Source organism: Cyprinus carpio, chromosome B1 (genome assembly GCF_018340385.1).
Source record: "Cyprinus carpio isolate SPL01 chromosome B1, ASM1834038v1, whole genome shotgun sequence".
Taxonomy (NCBI): Eukaryota; Metazoa; Chordata; class Actinopteri; order Cypriniformes; family Cyprinidae; genus Cyprinus; species Cyprinus carpio.
In genome coordinates, this window is record NC_056597.1 from 5,960,264 (window position 1) to 5,980,048 (window position 19,785).

At 34.5% G+C, this 19,785-nt stretch overlaps 2 protein-coding genes across 4 annotated transcripts; both read left to right on the top strand.

The window, feature by feature from the left end:
• The first annotated feature begins 2,928 nt into the window (after window positions 1–2,928).
• Window positions 2,929–10,260, top strand: cars2 (cysteinyl-tRNA synthetase 2, mitochondrial). 3 transcript variants are annotated; one of them, XM_042716343.1, is made up of 16 exons: window positions 2,929–3,157; window positions 3,266–3,448; window positions 3,531–3,581; window positions 3,849–3,966; window positions 4,101–4,172; window positions 4,257–4,362; window positions 4,476–4,556; window positions 4,813–4,942; window positions 6,248–6,381; window positions 6,517–6,584; window positions 6,678–6,744; window positions 6,852–6,990; window positions 7,384–7,507; window positions 7,634–7,729; window positions 9,444–9,668; window positions 9,972–10,260. In XM_042716343.1, the coding sequence occupies exons 4-16, from the start codon at window positions 3,919–3,921 to the stop codon at window positions 10,029–10,031; spliced, it is 1,350 nt and encodes a 449-aa protein (XP_042572277.1). In that variant the 5' UTR covers window positions 2,929–3,157; window positions 3,266–3,448; window positions 3,531–3,581; window positions 3,849–3,918; the 3' UTR covers window positions 10,032–10,260. The 3 variants fall into 3 exon arrangements, with proteins under 3 accessions (XP_042572277.1, XP_042572275.1, XP_042572276.1); XM_042716341.1 differs by having other exon boundaries at window positions 2,929–3,448; XM_042716342.1 differs by having other exon boundaries at window positions 2,929–3,448; window positions 4,104–4,172.
• Window positions 10,261–10,405: 145 nt separating this feature from the next.
• Window positions 10,406–15,698, top strand: LOC109073125 (ras-related protein Rab-20-like). The gene is made up of 2 exons (XM_042716344.1): window positions 10,406–11,330; window positions 14,871–15,698. The coding sequence occupies exons 1-2, from the start codon at window positions 11,141–11,143 to the stop codon at window positions 15,419–15,421; spliced, it is 741 nt and encodes a 246-aa protein (XP_042572278.1). The 5' UTR covers window positions 10,406–11,140; the 3' UTR covers window positions 15,422–15,698.
• Window positions 15,699–19,785: the final 4,087 nt, after the last annotated feature.

A 19,785-nucleotide genomic window follows, 5' to 3' on the forward strand; every position in this document is an offset into this window, starting at 1 on the left:
GTTTATTTGTTTTAATATGGTCAAAAAAACAAACAAAAAAACAAACATTTTATCAGAACAAGAATGGTGATTTTAACCACAGGAGAAAATTTTTCAAACGTTTATTTTAAGGTTTCTATAATAAGATACACTAGTTACATGCATGACTTGATAATGAAAGCTCATTCACATAAACAATACAACATATCACATGACTAAAGATTTATTTATGTTTCATATGAAATATCCATTTAAATTAAATGCTCTTTAAACAAAACAATAGAAAATCATTTCTGCCTCTCAGAGAGCAGCTGAGTTCAAGCCCTTTGATGGTACTTCATAAGTGATTATCTGAAACGAGGCCCCAGGTATGACGGAAAACAAAGCATAAATCCATATGATCAGTTGTTTGAGGCCAGACAATATGGGCTACCTGTTATACGCCCTCTGGTTTTCTCTGTCTCCCCTACATTTTGGACAATATCATCTCCCTTTGGGTTTGTGATTACATGAGAACACATGAGAAGTGGAACCATTCAATTGGACATTCATCTTTGTCATCTCCCCAAATGACACCTGCTCACACACGCTATGGAAAGCCATTGTAACATTTAATTTATAAGCCGTACTAGTATCTTTTTTCATGGTACTAGTATCTTTTACATTAAGTACTAGTACTAATCATTAGGTACTAGTGTTTATTCTTTAGGTACTAGTGTCTATTCTTTAGGTACTAGTGTCTATTCTTTAGGTACTAGTGTCCATTCTTTAGGTACTAGTGTTTATTCTTTAGGTACTAGTGTCTTTTGTAAAGTTACTAGTACTTATTTTTTAGATACTAGTATCTTTTACATTAAGTACTAGTACTTATTCATTAGGGACTAGTGCTTATTCTTTAGCTACTAGTGTTTATTATTTAGGTACTAGTGTCTTTTGTAAAGTTACTTGTACTTATTCATTAGATACTAGTACTTATTCATTAGATACTAGTACTTATTCATTAGATACTACTAGTACTTATTCATTAGATACTAGTACTTATTCCAATAGTGATTAGTATTTAATTATACACTTCTTGTTAAGAAAAAATAGAACTAGTACTTATTTTTTAGTTACTAGTAACTTTTTAGACCAGAGATATCCTGAACTTAATAGATACTAGTACTTTTTAAATTTGCATTTCTGCCCAGTATGGTAATCGTATGTTGAATATTAATGAGCCAGCAACATATAGATTAAAATAGATTAAACAGAGAACTGAAACAAGGAGATGGATGTTCTTTTTTGAGAAAACTAAATAGAAAAGAAACAATTATTTGTCCACAAGCACATAGAAAACATATTTTTGTCAGTTTTGTAAACACTGTTATTTCGTAAACATAGTAGCCTAATGTGTTTCTTGGTCATCGAGTGATCTCTGGTGGCAGGATGGAGATAATACACCAATTGTATTAGCTATCTAGGTAATAGTCTTCATAATTAAGTGTTATGATGAAAAGCCGTTATAAAAGCTATTTGTTAAATCTGAAAAGGTGTGGGGCAATCAATGTATCTTAAACGTGTCTGTGGAGGACAGCATGAGTATGGGAAATGTCAAACTGAGCTAAAGTGTTGCGGACCGGTTGCGGAGGAGAGCACAGCGCTGCGTATGGAGGATGTCCCCTATAACAGGGGTTCCCAAACTTTTAAGACCGCGACCCCCATGATAAATATTTTTTTTATTTTTTTTTATTTATTTTTTTTGTACCAGACTTTTCTGCAAACACCATTTAACAAGTATTGAATTAACCCTTTCACACGTAAGTTTAAAATATTCTGGCTGACCCCCCAGCGTGAGTTTTTCAAGGCGATCGTTATTTAGATGTGTCACTTTATGGTTTCCATGGTGACGCGTCATTGCTTGTCACGTGACACACCGCAGAAACAACAGGTCTGAATGAATGATGATCTGCTTTTATGTCATTTTTCCTTTTTTATTTTTTATTCAAAATATTCACAAATTTGTTAGATATGGCATGAAATAGCTGATATTCCGATTTTCAAATATATGCAAGTGGAAGTATTTTGTTGTTTAAACACCTTTATAACGATCGCGTTAGTTGAGCTGTATGCGCGATGGGCGCCGCCGTGTTAGTTTGTGCCGCAGACGCAGTTCAGTGAATCGGATCTGTTGGATTTACAACACGTGAATTCATCCACTTCTCCCGAAATACATAAAAGTAAGTGGATGGTGAACTGGGAGAATAATAGAGTAAAAGTTACTTACACAATGTGTATCTGATATGCATAAAACGTGTCTAATTATAATGGAAAGGATTATTATTGCCTCGTCCTTTGACATCAGTGTGTATTTTACAAACTCTAAATGTATTGTTTTTTTTAGTACTTTATATGTCTGAAACCTAAAATAAACATTATGTGGTTGAAAACACTGAAAAGTTCTGATGACAGCTCTGAGCGCGCCTGTCTCAGCGCCAGCCAACGCGCGAGACCACATTTGAGTTTCACGTCATGCACTGACCGGTGTGATCGTACACTCCAGGGACCAGCCTAGACTGATCACACCGGTGTGATCGTACGTGCGAAAGGGTTAAATTAATTGCAACAAAAATATATAGGGCCTATATATTTTTTCCACTTTTTTTATAGAAATCATCTCGCGACCCCTGCGCCGGTGTCACTTTGGGAACCACTGCCCTATAACAGCAGGCTCATGAAATCCGCACCAAACTTTTTCAGAAACATTTCCAAAGCCTCTTGTCAAGTGAAAAATAGAAGCAAAAGTGCAGAATAAACAGACAAATAGCTCTTAAAGCAATGAATCAGATGAACTCTTCAAGAAATGAATAATCAGACAGTATCACAATGATGAACCTTTTGAGCACATATACAGTTCGCCGCTCAGTACGGTAGGTGGCGACAGTGCTCCTAAAGAGTAGGTTGCCATTAAACAATTAATAGTAGAAGAAGAACCTACTGCAAAAACATTGAAACAGGCGAGAGAGATGTGACAGTTACAGTGTTGAGATTCTTACCAGTAGCTAAACTTTCCGTGTGATGACCCTGAAAAGAAACAGATCGTGTAGACACATGTTAGTCTATGAACAGATGGCTAAATCTACACGCCATTAATCCAAATCGGAAAACGCTCAAATCTGTTGAGTTACTGATCGTCAAGGTTATGCAATATCTTTATTACTATTATAACCACCAAATGCAGTAAGATGAAAATGAGGCTTCCTTTAGCATTGATTGCAAATGTAAGATTGCTTAATTCTGGCTTCAGAATCAGGCATTCGATTCATAATGGTGTTACAAAAACATCATTGCTGTCCAGTCATAATATATGCAGCGGAGCGGAGAGAACGTGGATAAAACCAGCGGGGTTTGACACCGGTGTGAAGACTTACAACAGTCTCACCAAGCAGAAAGAACCTCTGGTTTTGGCACAAGAACGCATTGCTACCTGGTAAGGCACATGGTGGTCCATAACGTCAATTGAGATTTTCTTACATGTACATTAACGTTACACGTTCTTCTGTTACTTCCAGGTATAGTTGTGGACCTACTGTTTATGACCATGCCCATCTCGGTCATGCGTGGTAAGTTTTTCTGCTTGATAACTAGATGCAGAACGTTGAAAGAAGCACAGTTTGTTATAGTGTTATTTTAGTATTGAGAGAGTTTTTAATTAATATTTTCCAATTTAATATTAGGTGGTAGGTTTAGTCATTTTTTGTTCTAGTAACTGATTACATGTAATCTTGATTATCAGATTCCAAAAATAGTACCTGTAAATAAGTACCTGTAATTAGGTTACATTACTTTTTTACTTATTCATCCAATTTTTTTTTCTTCCTTTCATGCAGCTCATATGTCAGATTTGATATTCTACAAAGGATCTTGTCCAGAATTTTTGAAATTAATGTAATCCACGTCATGGTCATCACCGACATTGATGATAAAATAATACAAAGAAGCCTTGAGGTAAGTGTCAACTGATTATAATATATTGTTTAACTTCTGTTTCAGTAAATACAAGATCAGTCATTTATGTGGAAGGATGTAAATATTTAGCAATTTCAAGACATGTAGAAGTTTTTATTTTCTATATTTTGCAGCAGAACATCTCGCCCACTGTCCTAGCAAGAATGCATGAGGAAGAGTTTAAGAGGGACATGCAAGCACTGCGGGTAAATCACCACTTTTGTTTGTTTGGGGTTTATCTTGTCTAAAATATTTACACATATTTGACTGATCTTTGTTCATTTGTCCAGGTTCTTCCTCCAGCTGTATACATGAGGGTGACAGACAACATACCCCAGATTGTAGCTTTTATAAAGCGTATTATTGGAAATGGACATGCCTATGTCACAAGTCAAGGTGCCACTTTCTATTTTGTTGACACTTACAGGTCAAGGCTATCTTGTTTAATTTTTTCCCCCAGCAGTGAATAGAAGATGAAACTGAATATCTAATATTATTTGTTGATGTAGGCAACGTCTACTTTGACACTCAGTCGATTGGTAACCGCTATGGCAAGCTTGTGAACCTTGGAGGGATTGTTGGGGAGCTGGGTATGTTTATGATATTTTGTTTTCCTTGGAGATCTTAATCATCAATAACAGTAAATGTTAATAGTTTGCTCAGTCTTTAAGCACACGTTTTTCCACTGCACATTTATGATAAAAAAAAAAAATTGTTATTGGGCTAAAATCATATTACTGTTAAATTTACTGTCTGTAGTTAAGAGAAGTCAAATTTTCATAATTAACATGTATAAGAAAGCTAACCTAAATAATGTTGAGTACTTAACAGTTTCTTGTATTTTAGGGGCTCAGGATAAAAGAGATCCAAGGGATTTTGCTCTGTGGAAAGCATCCAAACCACATGAACCTCATTGGGAATCACCTTGGGGACAAGGAAGACCTGGGTGGCACATTGAATGTTCTACAATTGCTAGGTATTTTTATTTACTCTGTCAAACCAAATATCACTGTATGTTGGTATTTGTTTTGCATTGCTTTGATGTCTGATTCTGAATGGATGTCAATGGTACATTCACTCTGTGTATACATAGTATAAGGCAGTAGCTTGAAGAAATGTATCCACTGTTCATACAGAATCACAACATAATAGAGGTTTACCCCATTATAAGTTAAGACAGTTTTCAGTAGGTCTTTAAGCCACGTTTGGATGGTAATTATTTATGTGTACGTCTATGTAATTTCAACATTTATAGGTGCTAGTTGGTGATTTTATTCCTGTCCAAATCTAGAATGTCTGTTTTTTTTTTATTCTCTGCAAGAATGAATGTTTTTTGACACCAAAGATGTTGAGGTAGTTTATTGCAGTTTAATTGCTTAATACACCTCTGGCTCAATCCAAAAGTGGCTTTGTAAAACCTTTTTGATAACTGCCATGCCAATAACTGTTGCGCTTCCTGGTGCATGCATTGTCAATATTAGAGACTTTTATTACTGAAATGCTGAAAGTTGTTTACAAAAAGAGTTATTTATGTCTACACATATCCATGTAAATTCATGTGAAATTAGCTTTTGTGGCAGCAGGTATGTAATGTTGAAAAAAAAAAAAAAAAAAAAAAAAAATATATATATATATATATATATATATATATATATATATATATATATATATTAATTAGGGCTTGTACAACTAATCATTTTACTAGTTGGTTAAATAGTTAAATGTTTGACTTATGTAAATAAAAGGTTATTTCTGCTAATTTTCTAATTTTTTTTAACGGCAGACATTATTTTGAGAGTAAAATTGTAAGAAAACAATTTAAACAATCAGTTTTCTTTTCTTTTCAAAATTAGATATAAAAGTGAATACATAATAAATATTTAATTATTTTCCTATAATTAAATTTGTCATCGTGTTAAACATGTGACTGACCACAAGACATGTGTTTCCAGGTTTTGTAGGACCACAGAACTCACTCACTGAATAAATGGTTATCTGAACGCTTGAATTTTATTTAGGAGCCATGCAGACATGTATTTTTACAGATGTAGGTATAAAATAAAAAAAGAAGTGACAAGCCCCTTTTTATGGATGAGGAATGGATGTCTAGGGATTGATAGCAGATGTAGCAGTATCACCCATTTATTAAAGGCAACAGAAATGTACATTTATCATACCACATCAAAATGTATTATAAAATCTTACCCCATCAAAGAAAATATGAAACAGAATCATATAATGAAATGGTAACATCCATAAACACTTTTGTTCTTATCTGCAGTTCAGTTTTTGGAAGTCAGTTGGACATCCACTCTGGAGGAATTGACCTTGCATTCCCACATCATGAGAATGAGATTGCCCAGTCTGAGGCGTATCATCGGTGTGAACAATGGGGGAACTACTTCCTGCACTCTGGTAATGCCCTTAGTCTTCTGGTTTAAGTTGTTTTAGTTGTAAAATTATAGGTTGCATATTGTAACAGGATCTGTGAAAATTTAGTTTTATTGTTGCTGACTTGGAAGAAAATTTAATAAAAACTTCGTTTTCAAGGGCACCTTCATTTGAAAGGAAGCGTAGAGAAGATGTCAAAATCCTTGAAGAATTATGTAACTATAAAGGTAACAAGTTACACTGCTGTGCAAGTGTAAAATTATGTGTTATATTATTAATACATTATAGTTGTTTTAAATTTAACTCTTTTCATAATCTAGGATTTTCTGAAATCTTACACTGCTAATGAGTTTCGACTTTTCTGCCTTCTGACCAGATACAGATCAGGTATGTGTTACACGCTGAAAGGGACTACTGAAAGTAATACTCCCTCAGTTTTGCAGCAAATAAGGGCAGATATTTTACATTTACTGTGGGTCTTTTAAACCTTCCAGCAATTGACTATAGTGATGCAAGCATGAGTGAAGCCCGATCTACCCTGTCCACCATCTCTGCCTTCTGCCACAATGCACAGGCCTACATGCAGGGCCACTTACAGTGCCAGCCTATAGAGGAGGGAATTCTCTGGGAGAGGTAAAGACGGATCACATTCATGGTCTAATATCCGTTTTGTGTGTCATGCAAAGGATTTAAATCCAGTTTTGTGGTCTGTAAGTGCCTTACACTCATTGAAAAATAAAAAAAGCAGTCAAAACTGGTTTTACAGATCCCTAAATGTGACCTATAACCTTGTTTCTGCTGGGATAACTTTACTTCGTAAACTATCAATATGGTTCTGGTTTTATTCACAGCTATAGTGAGAATAGAAAAGGGGATTGAGTCAATAAACAGAACAATTATAGAATCACACCTCATAATAAATATGTTGATAATTCCCAAACACTTGACTGTGAATGTAGCCTAGAAGAGCTGAAGATGAAAATGTCTCCCAACTTCTTTTTGTCTCCTCTGTCTTTGTTTGGTCAAGTTGTCTGCTACACAGTCCAGTGTTCGGAAAGCACTCGCTGATGATTTTGACACCCCAAAAACTGTGGATGCCATTATGAGCCTCATTCACCATGGCAACTGTCAGCTTCAGCCTACTGCTAAGGTAACATCATAGGGTAGGTCACTGAGGCCTCAAATTCTTTGTCATTATACAAATTTGTACATCTTCAATTAGATGTTTTATATTTATATTTATTAGTCAAAGATGAAAAAAAAAATGTGTTTGAAGGTTGATGGGCCGAGGAGTCCTGCTGTATTTGGAGCCATGCTGTCCTATGTCAGGGAAATCATGGGTGTTTTTGGAGTTGATCTATTGGACAGAAAGGTAAAAGATCAAACATTAAAACTAATGTATGTATTTTTATGTTAAAATACTTCTAATCCTCTACCTAATCCTAGTGTAATTTAATGTTTAGTGATGTACTGAAGCCAGACTGCCCGTTTGACCAAACAGTGGTGCATGAGGATAATATTTTCAACTCATTTTGAAATGGTCATTATTAGCAATTCCACTCTGTGGCACAGGACTTTCACAAAGCAGCTTTGACGATGGATGAATAGATGGAAGGAAGAAAATAAATGAAACCATTTATATTCAATAGGCAATAGATATTGTTGAGTGCAAGATACTTTGGCTTTCAGAAATAATACATTTTTTTGTTTGTTTTTAAAGATTACTTTTTATGCATTTTTGCCAAATTTTGCACAGATCAGAGCCGACAGGAAGCAAAGTGGGAGAGAGATGGGGTGAGGATAAGGTCCTCGAGTCAGGTGCTATCAGGACCATCTCAAAAATTTCTGTAATGTTCAGATATATGAAATACATAAGGGTCGGAAATTAATGGGCACTTGGGGCAAAAATGGCACCAAGGTTTAATATGTTATCATTTTAATGTTCTATAATTTTACCCATACATTGAAAGTTTGTGCAACTGATATTTTTAAACTTTATAAATTACATAAAGAAATCATAAAAGTAATGGGATTAAGTCTGCTCCACTCCGTGCTCATTGATATCAGAAACACCGCTCCGCGTCTGAAGTATTTCAGTATGTTTGAAAATCCACAGTTCTGTACATAATGTATATTAAAAATAAATTAACAGCAAAGTGGCTTATTGGAACACTGTAGTGTGCAAACTTTTTTCCTACCACATGACAAGCTAATAACATGATTGTCAGCAGGTATAATTGCTGCTTTTTGCAGTGCAAATTTTGTTTGTGATGAAAATAACATTACGTTTTTGTCAGTTATTTTACCTACGGATTGATGCATTTCTTACAGATTTCTGCTCATTCGAAATACAGACGAAGTAGCACTGTAAGATTACATTTGTAATGCATTATTGAGAGAGGGATTGCGTGTGAATAAGTGTTATAGTACTTGTTTAAATCATACTTTCAGCTGAAAATATTCAGTAGCCCATCTAGAAGGAAAAAAACAAATTCCTTGAGAACTATAACTTCCCGCTCATGTCCATTGTCGTCATCATAGCCTTCACATTCTTTATGATTTGAGCGATCCTTTTCCGTCAAGCTAGCTAAATATGTTTAACATGTGAATTCTTGCTAGATATGCAGTTATATTACGGACCGTTGGCATGAATTGTACTCGTGATGGAGCGGTGAAAACCACAATGCTCCGACTTTTAAAAAAAAATCAAATCCTCACTCCATTCAAAATCACACATCTCCTCTTCGCTCACATACTCTGATTGTAAGTAACTGTTGCTGTCATGACAGATCTATTTCAGAACCAGCCGCTATCAAAATAATCTGGCTGGGGGCAGTTATGGCCCGCGGGCCACCTGTTTCTGACTACTGGTATAAAGGGTATAAAATTATTCATATTTTAAACTGGGTAGTTAGTTTTGAGTTTTGAAACATGCAGTGTTTTTATTGTAGAGTAACCTGGTATGTGTAAATATCAAGAACAAAATGACTGAAAAATGTTCTTCCTTGTAGGCATTGACATCTTTTTTTCTTCTTAAAATTAAGTCACTGCAACACTATAAATCCTTTGTATTCTGTGTCCCTTAGGAAGTCCATGATTCCTCTGGAGTTTTAAATAATGTGGTAGAGGAATTGGTGCATTTTCGGAGTGAGGTTCGTAAATTTGCTCTTTCTGTGGAAGATCAAGCTCCACAAGATCCCCTCACTGGCTCTGAAATTCAGAAAAGGCATCCACAGCCAGACAGAGTGCCCTTGCTGAAGGCCTGTGATGCCTTTAGGAATAATCTAGCACCCCTTGGAGTCCACATTAAGGTAAGATTTCATCCTATTAGACTAAGTGCAGAAGAGCGTTTAAAAGGAAAATTCATGGTTATTATTTTAGCATGGTAAACTGTAGAAGTACCTTTTGATTTTCAAAAACCTAAAGGCATAATTACAAAGTAATTAGACTTCCTGAGATTTCTTAAAAGTCACCAAACATTTGTCTACCCATATAATGCTAATTTTCCTTTGCGTGTTCTTTATTGATCCCTTGAACTGTTGTAAGACCATCTGAGAAAGCACACTGTAAGACCCACTGTGGTTTACATTGCTAAATTTGACTTTTTGTTTCAGGATAGAGGCACAAACTCCACATGGGAAATAACAAGAAGAGGAGAGACCAGGAAGAATTAACCACTTACTGAATTGGGACCAAACTTTATCTATTAGAACACACGCTGTTTGTAGCATCTCAGCAGTTTTCTTCTCTTTATAGAAATTACAGCTTTACTGAAAAGCCTTGCAGAAATGATTAGTTCTATAATGCAACTAAAGCTGTAACACCACTAGTAATTGTAACCACATCTTGTGTCTGATGATAATGATTGTAATTGTTAATAAAACAACTCTGTTCTTAGCTTAACACTTAGTTTAACAATTTTTTGTAAGATATTTGTCTCAGTAAAGGACATTGGGACAAACTAAAGGACATTTCTCAACCATTCTGATAGAGAAATTACTTAAGTCAAGGATCGCAATTGACCTCCAGTGTCTGATGATGATCATAATGATAACCATAGCAATGTTACAAGTGGGAGCAAAGTTATACATATTATTTGATGTTTGTTTTGTTGAAAACTTGTGTGCATTGTCTGTTTCTGTTCACAACATGATTTATGGTTTTTCTGGGAAGATTTGTCCTTTGATACCTGAAGGCATTATGAAGAGGCTCCCTAAAGACCTCTGTTATCCGTTCCCTCTTTAAATGGGGGAGAATAAAGATTAAGATATGTCAGTATCAAAAAAAAAAAAAAAAAAAAAAAGACTCATAAGATTCATTATGAATTCGTGCAAATTAACGGTCTTAGATATATACGTTGTAATATAACATTCCTAAAAAAAAAACATAAGTAGGATGGGAAGAATAAAGATTAATTTATAAGATCCAAGTGATTTTTAAAAAAATCTAATCTCCTTGCATTGATCTGCTGTGTGACGACATTTGCAGTTTAAATCGGGACTATTTTGCATTGTGCCATTGGTTTTGAGTTTCCTGTTTCGTCATTGCTAAGCGAACTTTCAGTGGGAGCAGAGCACTGATGCTTATTTAAAACAAGTCCATTTCAACTCGCCAAAGCCCAGAAGACCTGCTGAGATCTGCTTCTTGAGTGTTTTTGCAATACGAGCCAAAATTAACAACCACCAAAGGAACTTGGACGGTGCGCATTGGTTATGAATCGCTGAGTTGGAAGTCTGTAATTTTTAGATAATCGTTTTATCACTGAGTTTTCTACCTTAAACCCATGCCTGCTCCTGGAAAAATGAGAAAGCCTGATATTAAAATTGTAATCCTGGGAGACATGAATGTAGGGAAAACGTCCCTCCTGCACAGGTACACAGAGAGAAGCTTCAAGGAAACTTTAAGCACAATCGGCGGAGCGTTCTTCTTGAAGCAGTGGGGACCGTACAACATCTCTATCTGGGATACAGCGGGTAAGGTTGATGGTAGTCCGTCCAAATTTCGCAGTTTGGCAGTTTTGGTCAATACAACGGAGATAATCAGATGCCGAAACCTGCAGTTAAAGGTGCTTATGGAAAACGTTAAATTAATAGGTTATTAATAGTTATTGTTACTAGAAAGAACCTATATATATATATATATATATAGATATATATAGATATATATATATAAACACGCACACACACATAGGCCTATATATAGTATTTTATTTTATTTATTTATTTTTCCACAACTAGTTCGTCATATTTAGAATGTGATATCTTGACTCGGAGAAGAGCTCTTCCACATATGATTATGTTGAAATGAAGTGACAAGCCTAGTCTTGTAAGTTCCAGAATGTCCCTGATCCTATGACACGGAAAATCATTCATCTAAATAAATCTAATTGAGCATGATCTGCCAAAATGAACTATATTTATGTGGACAATTTTTTATTTTATTTTTATTTATATTTATTTATTTTTTTGCCCCTTTTTATCTCTTGCCAGTTTCTAATCAGTAGCCTAAGTGGGGGAAAAAAGGAAAAGGATTACTCTGACATATTGCATCAATGACTGCTGTTGTCTCGTGTTCTTTGCAGGATTTTGCAATCTTGGTAGTTTCAGCAATAACGTGGAAATTTTTATACGGAATTTTAGCAGTCATTGATAGGAAGCATGTCTTCATGCACGTTTGATGAATGCAAGCAACAGATCAAAATTTTGTATTCCATCAAACTATCTAAACTGTGTGTGTGTGTGTGTGTGTGTGTGTGTGTTTTAAGACATGATAAAGATTAAAGCAAAATGATAGGCCTATTTGATTGTTCTGGCCTTTATCTAAACATGTCAATGAGGGTAACATGTTTCTGTAGCTGTGATAGTATGGCTCAGCTGATAGTATGACTTCACATCCTGTGAGAACCGGCTGCTGTTTCATAGACACTGGCTGCATTGTTAGCTGTTGCTGTAGCTCACTGATTTTTTGAGGTTGTTTTCACATAGCCTTCTGCACATTGGACACACATCTCATTTTAACTGACAAAGAAAACAAACAACAGCTTCTTATTTATCACTAAAATTAATTTAATTTTTTTTTTTTTTACCATCTTTGGCTGATAATATTTTTCTGTATTGAAATGATTGGGTAAAAGCAATTTATTTATTTATTTATTTTTTTTTTTTTTTGCTTTATGGGACAGTAAAAAAAAACAAAATATAACCAATAAATGTTATTATTTTGGCTCTGTAGAGTTGCCTTAGAAATTGACCAGGGAACAGTATGAACGTAAAACATTTTGTGGACATGTCAAAACACATCAGTGTGTTGAAACTTTGCTTGCATGTTCATGACCCTTCATGAGAAAAAGTCACAAAACTTCAAGAAAAAACATGAGTTACATAAGTAACTGATATTTCTGAAAACTCAAAAATCAAATCAGGTCAAATTGACCCAGAACAGTACACGAGGGTTAAACTCAATTTATTGCTTGATAAAATTACTGTGGCTGAAAAACGTATTTATTTATTTAATTTATTTGTTTTATCATTTGTGTCTTTGTTTAATTTTTTCATATTGTTTGTAATTTGTTTCTATATTCTTATTTTTAATAACAAAAATAAAATAAAGTAACATAAATAATTATATCATAAGATTCTGATAATATTGTCCAACCTTACCCTCATATGCCAACCCATTTTTCACATATGCTTTGTACATATGCTTTGAAACAAAAATGACATCAGTAATGGACTTACGGTACAATGCAACTCTTAGGCATTCCAGAGTATTTAAAAGCAGAAAGAACATTTACTCAACCTTTTGCACAAGCACAAATTAATTTCTTTGTTCTATGAAGCACAAAAATGAAGCGTTAATATTAGTAATGTTACATTTTCACATTGCTCTTTTCCATAAAATGAAAGTGATTGGTTTTCTGAAGCCATAGATGTACATGTAGCTATGAGGAACAGAAATTTCCCAGCTGAATGTGCACTTCTTCATAAAAATTCCAGTGACCCCATAAACATGTTCAGAAGAAATCATGACCTTGAGATGGGGTTGAAAAAGCAACATTATTTTATTAAATTGTTAGTGTGCTAAATGTATAGATTGGCCTAAATGTTCTAACTTCATTAAAGAAGTAGGTAACCCAAACATTAAAATTTTCTTTACCTACTACATATTCTGTCATTTATTTCCATGTCACACAAATAAGAATTTTGAAGTCAGAAATTGGACTGATCGGGTTCTTGATTTTAATTTACTGACTCTGTGATCCTGTCACAATAGTTTTCAAGTTGACAGGTCACTGGAGGGCAAGATTACTGAATAGCAACTTAAGTTTCATTGGTTTCTGCTTGACTGTTTTTTTTTTTTTATTTTTTTTTTTTCTCCATAGCTTTGCGGTACACTATGAACAGTCATGTTCTGTATACAATTATCCTTTTCCAAATAGATAGATAGATAGATAGATACTTTTTTTATGTGAATATATTGCTAAATGTAATTTATTCCAGTAATGCAAAGCTGAATTTCATCAGCCATTATTTTAGTCTTCATTGTCACATGATCCTTCAGAAATAATTTTAATCTGCTGATTTGCTGCTTAGGAAACATTTCTTATTATTATCAGTGTTGAAAACAGTTGTTTTGCTTCAAATTTTTGTGTAAACCATAATGCCCTACAATTCATAGGTTTTGTGTTTTAAAAAATTAAAAAGAAATGATAAACTTTTATTAGCAAGGATTAAATTCATCAAAAGTGACAGTAAAGACATTTATAATATTTCATTTTTCAAATGCTGTTTGCTTGAACTTGCTATTTATCAGCACAACTGGTGTTATAATAAATAATAAGAAATGTTTCTTGAGAAGCAAATTAGAATAATTTCTGGAGGACACTGAAGACTAAAGCAATGGCGGCTGAAAATTCAGATTTGCATCACATGAATAAATTACATAGAAAAGTTATTTTAAATCATAATAATTTTTTGCATTATTACTGTTTGTATTTTATTTTTGATCAAATAATTTCAGCCTTTGTGAGCAGAAGAGACTTCTATCAAAAACATAAAGTTCTAACTTTTGAAATGTTGACAGTTTTTACAGGTTTTTTTTTCAACTGCTTGCACACAAAATCTTTACTTGTCACACAATTTCTGAAACCTGACACTGAAATGGGACATTCAACCACACGCCAAATCTGCAAAACCATATGCTAATTCTCGGCCTTTGACTCAGTTTTCAATTTCATGAAACACTTTTTCAAAACACAACACACAATTCTCTATATAACACACACAAATCTAACAGGAACTAATATTACGGCAAAGATGTTTGTAAATGTTTGCTTTTGAGATGTGTTTGTGATATTTTGAATGCAGTGCTTCATTTTGCGAGAGATGCGAGGCATTTTGCATTTTGTGTGTGCAATTCTTAGATTTGTAAAATTAAAAAAAAAAAGAGTCAAAGTTTTGAAAATGTAAGCAGAAACTGTAATATTTGTATTTCTGTGTTTCTTATTTCATCAGGTCGTGAACAGTTCCATGGTCTAGGCTCCATGTATTGTCGTGGTGCTGCAGCCATCATTCTCACGTATGATGTCACAAACTGGCAGAGCTTCGTAGAGCTTGAAGATCGCTTCCTATCTCTCACTGACTCAGCAAATAGTGACAGCATATTTGCCATTGTGGGCAACAAAGCAGACCTCACTGATCCTCAACCCCATGTTATGACCCTGGAGGAAGTCAGGGCAGAAGACGATAGTGTGCTTCCTCTTCCATCCTTTCCCACACCTCCAGACTCTCCCTTGCACAAACAGGTGAGTCAGGATGATACCATAGCACTGTACAACCGCATAATTCGCTATAAGGCACTAGAGGGATCCAGCCCACCAGCGGAAAAGATGTGCTTTGAGACAAGCGCTAAGACTGGATTTAACGTAGATATTATGTTTGAGACACTCTTTGATCTGGTGTTGCCATCCATCATTCAAAAACGCTCCCAAAGTGAGTCGCCGATATTGTATTTGGAGGACTGTAATGAAGAGGGGATGAAGAGCAAAGGGGAATGTTGCAAATGAAAATATTTGCAGAAGAGCATCTGGAGTCTTTCATGAATATACATTTATTTATGGACATTGTTATTTGATCTGTTTTAGAGCTGTTTACTGTCACAGTAAATAATGTACATTGTCAGTGAACAAGTGCACATTGTTATCTCTGTTCTGACTCATGTCAGTGTGCGTTTGAGATATTGTTTTCACAAATAGATCACAAAGAATTTGAACTTAAGTTACTCAGAGTTTTGGCCCTCAAGTTGATCACTTGCTTCTGAACTCTATAAATAGTTGACATTGATTTTTTTGATTGATTGATTTTTTTTACAAATGTGCATCAAAGATAAGAAATATACATTGTTTAGAGTACCAAGCATATTTTTGACATTTTTAAAAATATTTTATTTTGAATTAATTTACTGTGATTACATTTTAAAACTCTTGACTTATTTAATAAAGGTTTTTGAATATCAGTTAAATATACAGAAGACAGTGTACACAATTGCAGAAAACAAACCCCATTCGTGAACAGACTGTTTACACTGTCAGCATTGCCTTTTGGCTTATATGAGAGAATAACAAAAGATTAATGAGTAGTGTTTGAGTGTCATATTTATATGGGATTCCATAAATGTCTTAATAGCTGCATTATATTTTCAACTATCATATATTTAGCCTAACATTTCCAAGAGAATTGTGATGTTGTTTTACTCTATGGGTTTGTCTTCTGCTCCTGCTTAGATTCATCAATATGACATTTAGCCTGAATTAAATGTGTAATACACACACACACACACACACACACACACACACACACACTCACCACATATTAGAATCAGACTCATATTACATATAATTCCTTGTAAAAAAAAAAAAAAAAAAAAAAAAAAAAAAAAAAAATATATATATATATATATATATATATATATATATATATATATATATATATATATATATATATATATATATATATATATATATATATATATATATAAATTCTAATTTATTGTTTCAAAAGTATATGACATTAAACATATCATATTTAGTACATTTAGTTGAGAGTTTGAACTACTGTGCAAGACTTGGCAATCCATTAAATTTTTTTAAAAGGCATTCAAAGTAATAGTATAATGTCCAGAGTTTGAGTTTACATGCATGCAGGTTAAAATATGTGCTTTATTAAAGATAAGATTTACCTTTAAACTCTGTGGCTAGTAGGCGACCAGTGGGAAATGGATGCCAGGGTACAGAACCAGGATACTCTGGAACTCCGTGAGGAGTATGTTTAGGCCACCAGCAAAGAACATTGACACCGTAATAGGGGGGACAATCTGGGCAATAAGCCTGTTCAGATTGGTTTCACTTGCAAATGTCATAGAAGGCTTCATTATCCACCATGAAAAAGCAGTCTGAGTTCTCAAGAATAGTGTGATAAGGATCGAGTTATAGGGCTTCTGCTTCCAGCAAGAATTACCCATCTGGAACCCTGCTTGACCAATATGTATGGAGATGCACATCCTGATTTTGCTGTGTTAGATGTTTGTTGACCCTGGAACAAAATTTTAATCCGAAAATTTAGTTTTGACCATATCCCTACACCTACTGTAAACCTAACCTTAACCATAAATAATCCCTAAAATCAGAGGAAATGATAGATGAATGACACTGATGTACAAGCACCAAACACTGATTGTAAGCCTAAACTTCACAAAAACAATGAACTGGTACTTCAAATCTGATTGGTTAAATCACAGTGTTGTTACAGGGTCAACAAAGATGTTGATCCAGGAAGATGTCACACTTGGTAAAATCAGGTTCTGTGTATGGAGATGCTCTCCCTCTAGTTCAATCAATGTAATTCACAAACACACACGTTAACTGCAGTGAAGTGGTAAAGCAATATCACTAGTAATCCAGTCAAATTTACCATCAATAATTTCACCTTTGTACTCAAGTATTACAGCAACCAGAAATAAAACCATAGCCTTTAAATCCTGAAAATCTAAAATAATAATTTCATCCCAGACTTCAATGTCAAAATGATTAACTGTTATTATTCTAGAAGAAAACAACTCATCTCCACAGCTAGACCAAACTAGCCAACTGATTTAAATTATATTGATCTCAAATCAGAGGGGTGTGGCTTTTAATCAGTTCTACCTGAGAGAACTATAATAAAGACAATTAGCCTTGTAGATTACAGCTCATTGATATCTTATTTAGCAACAATAACATCAAATTTCAATATCAAAATAAAAAAATTTCTACTCCTGTGGAATAATATAATTTGTGCTTTTCCCTTTCCTCTCAGGGTAAATTGTCACCAATTAAGTCTTGCTGATAGTACTAGAGGTCTCTTGCAAGAAATGGTGATTCTTTTTATCTTATTTGAAATAACCTTTCTACAGGTCTCTTAAGTAGGTAAATATTTAAAATGTCTTTGAGCATTGTGATAAATTTGTATACTGTACATCCTACTACAAACTAGCCAAGTAAATGTGCTTCATATTAAGTGCTTAGATTTTGCAGGATGTTGTTTGTAATAAATTATAATTCTGTTTTTTCTACTTATTTGAAATACACATTTCTTCAGGTCTGTTAACTTGACAAATATTGCAATGTTTTTGACCATTTTGTTGAATTTGGATGCATGCTATTCCAAATTGCCACAGTACCCTGACATCATAATAGGTGTACTGATAGTAACAGTGTAAGAGGTCACTTGTAAGAAATGGCCATTACTTTTTTCTGCTCTTTTAAAACAAGCTTTCTATACAGGTCTAGAAAAAATGAGAAATATTGTAATGTTTTAGAGCATTTTAGCTGAACAACAGAACCACTTGCCTCAAAACTACATACAAAAGCTTCTGCACTGGAAACAAACAGTGGCTCCTCCATATTGAAGATGATTACGGACAATGAGAAATACCTTACTAGCCCTTTGTCCAGGGTATTTCGCTGCCTATGCCCCGAGACACTGGAATAGGCTCAAGCAACCCTAAGACCAGGGGCACTGCTATGGTTTCCGGGCCTCCTGAACATCATTGACTCGGGGCCCCACTGTGATCGTGTTCCAGGGGAGGGTGGGTTGTCCTCGGTAAAAAATGCATCCTGGGCCTCCCTCGCCGGGCCCTTGGAATCGTCATAACTTTCAAACCCCAAATTTGAAGGTTGATTTTCGAAAATTAGATTTACTTGATGCAACACCATCCAATAGGCCAACAGTAAAGCATCACATTTAGATCATAGATTGCTAACATACATAGATTTTCTTTCATGCGTTCACACTTCTAGTACAGTCTGCTGCTTGTTTTTATGCAAAACTTCAGCAAAAAAAAAAAAAAACCTTCCACCACTAGAGGTCGTTTTATACTATGAAAAACGCTCAAAAGTAAAGCATGTTTGCATGACGTTTGCAATTACAGAAGAAAACAGCTGTAGATGGAGAAACATATCATAAGCAGAATAGAACACTGAATTATGCACATTTATTGTAAATGGACATATGGGCTCCTTCAGTAATGACACACTTAAGACATAACTAGCTCAAACAACTAAGTTAAAAAATAATTTTAAGATATATGGTTTTCTGTAGCTATATTTGTAAGGTCAAAAAGCAATTGTAACTAGCAGGCTAAATGCCCTTTATTAATTGGTGTTGTTTGTCCACATTGCAATGGAATGCTATTCGGTTGTGGTATATGAATCAATTTTTCTAATCAACTCTAACGGCATAAAGAGAGCTTTACTGATGTGCATCATTGGTTTTAGAAAAGGATTTCCAGTGCTCTTACTCTTTTCAGCTAAAACCTGTGCGGATAAAAACAGAGATATCCTGACAGAGATAGATCCTTGCTTTTACTGAGAGGGCAGTAGGCTAAACATTTCACTTTAGCACCATATAATTGGCTGGGTTATCAAAAATTTTGTCCACAAAACTATTCAGGATTCATCTTTAGTATTCTAATTCAATTTCAGCTATAGTGGAAACGATAAGTTTGTAAAGTCTTTCAAAATATCTGATTATCATTGACAGGGCAGGTTGGACAAAGACACTGAATTATATATGACTTCTCCAAAAGCTAATTGGACTCAGTTACAGAGAAAATTAAAGCATATAAAACCTAGTTCCTTTTTGTTTTTTTTTTTTTGTTTTTTTTTAATATCACTGGTGACAGAGATCGGCCAGGCTCTGAGTTTCCCCAATCACAGTAAACATCCTTAACTGATTACTAACTAGCCACACCTTCACTCCATCAAATTCACTCATCAGCACCACTACTTGAGCACACACCTCATCTCTCCTTATTGTACAGTCTTGTTTATTTGAAGTGGATTGCTTACATGTTCTTCTGCTCTCTAGTGATAATCTCCAGCATGCCTTCCCC

Excerpts from the sequence above, each read along its gene's own strand:
- cars2 (XM_042716341.1), top strand. The coding sequence starts at position 3,204 with ATGAAAATGAGGCTTCCTTTAGCATTGATTGCAAATGTAAGATTGCTT. Across the intron at positions 3,967-4,100 it reads TAATACAAAGAAGCCTTGAG|CAGAACATCTCGCCCACTGT; the intron begins GTAAGTGTCAAC and ends TATATTTTGCAG. Across the intron at positions 4,173-4,256 it reads GGGACATGCAAGCACTGCGG|GTTCTTCCTCCAGCTGTATA; the intron begins GTAAATCACCAC and ends TCATTTGTCCAG.
- LOC109073125 (XM_042716344.1), top strand. The coding sequence starts at position 11,141 with ATGCCTGCTCCTGGAAAAATGAGAAAGCCTGATATTAAAATTGTAATC. Across the intron at positions 11,331-14,870 it reads CTCTATCTGGGATACAGCGG|GTCGTGAACAGTTCCATGGT; the intron begins GTAAGGTTGATG and ends TTATTTCATCAG.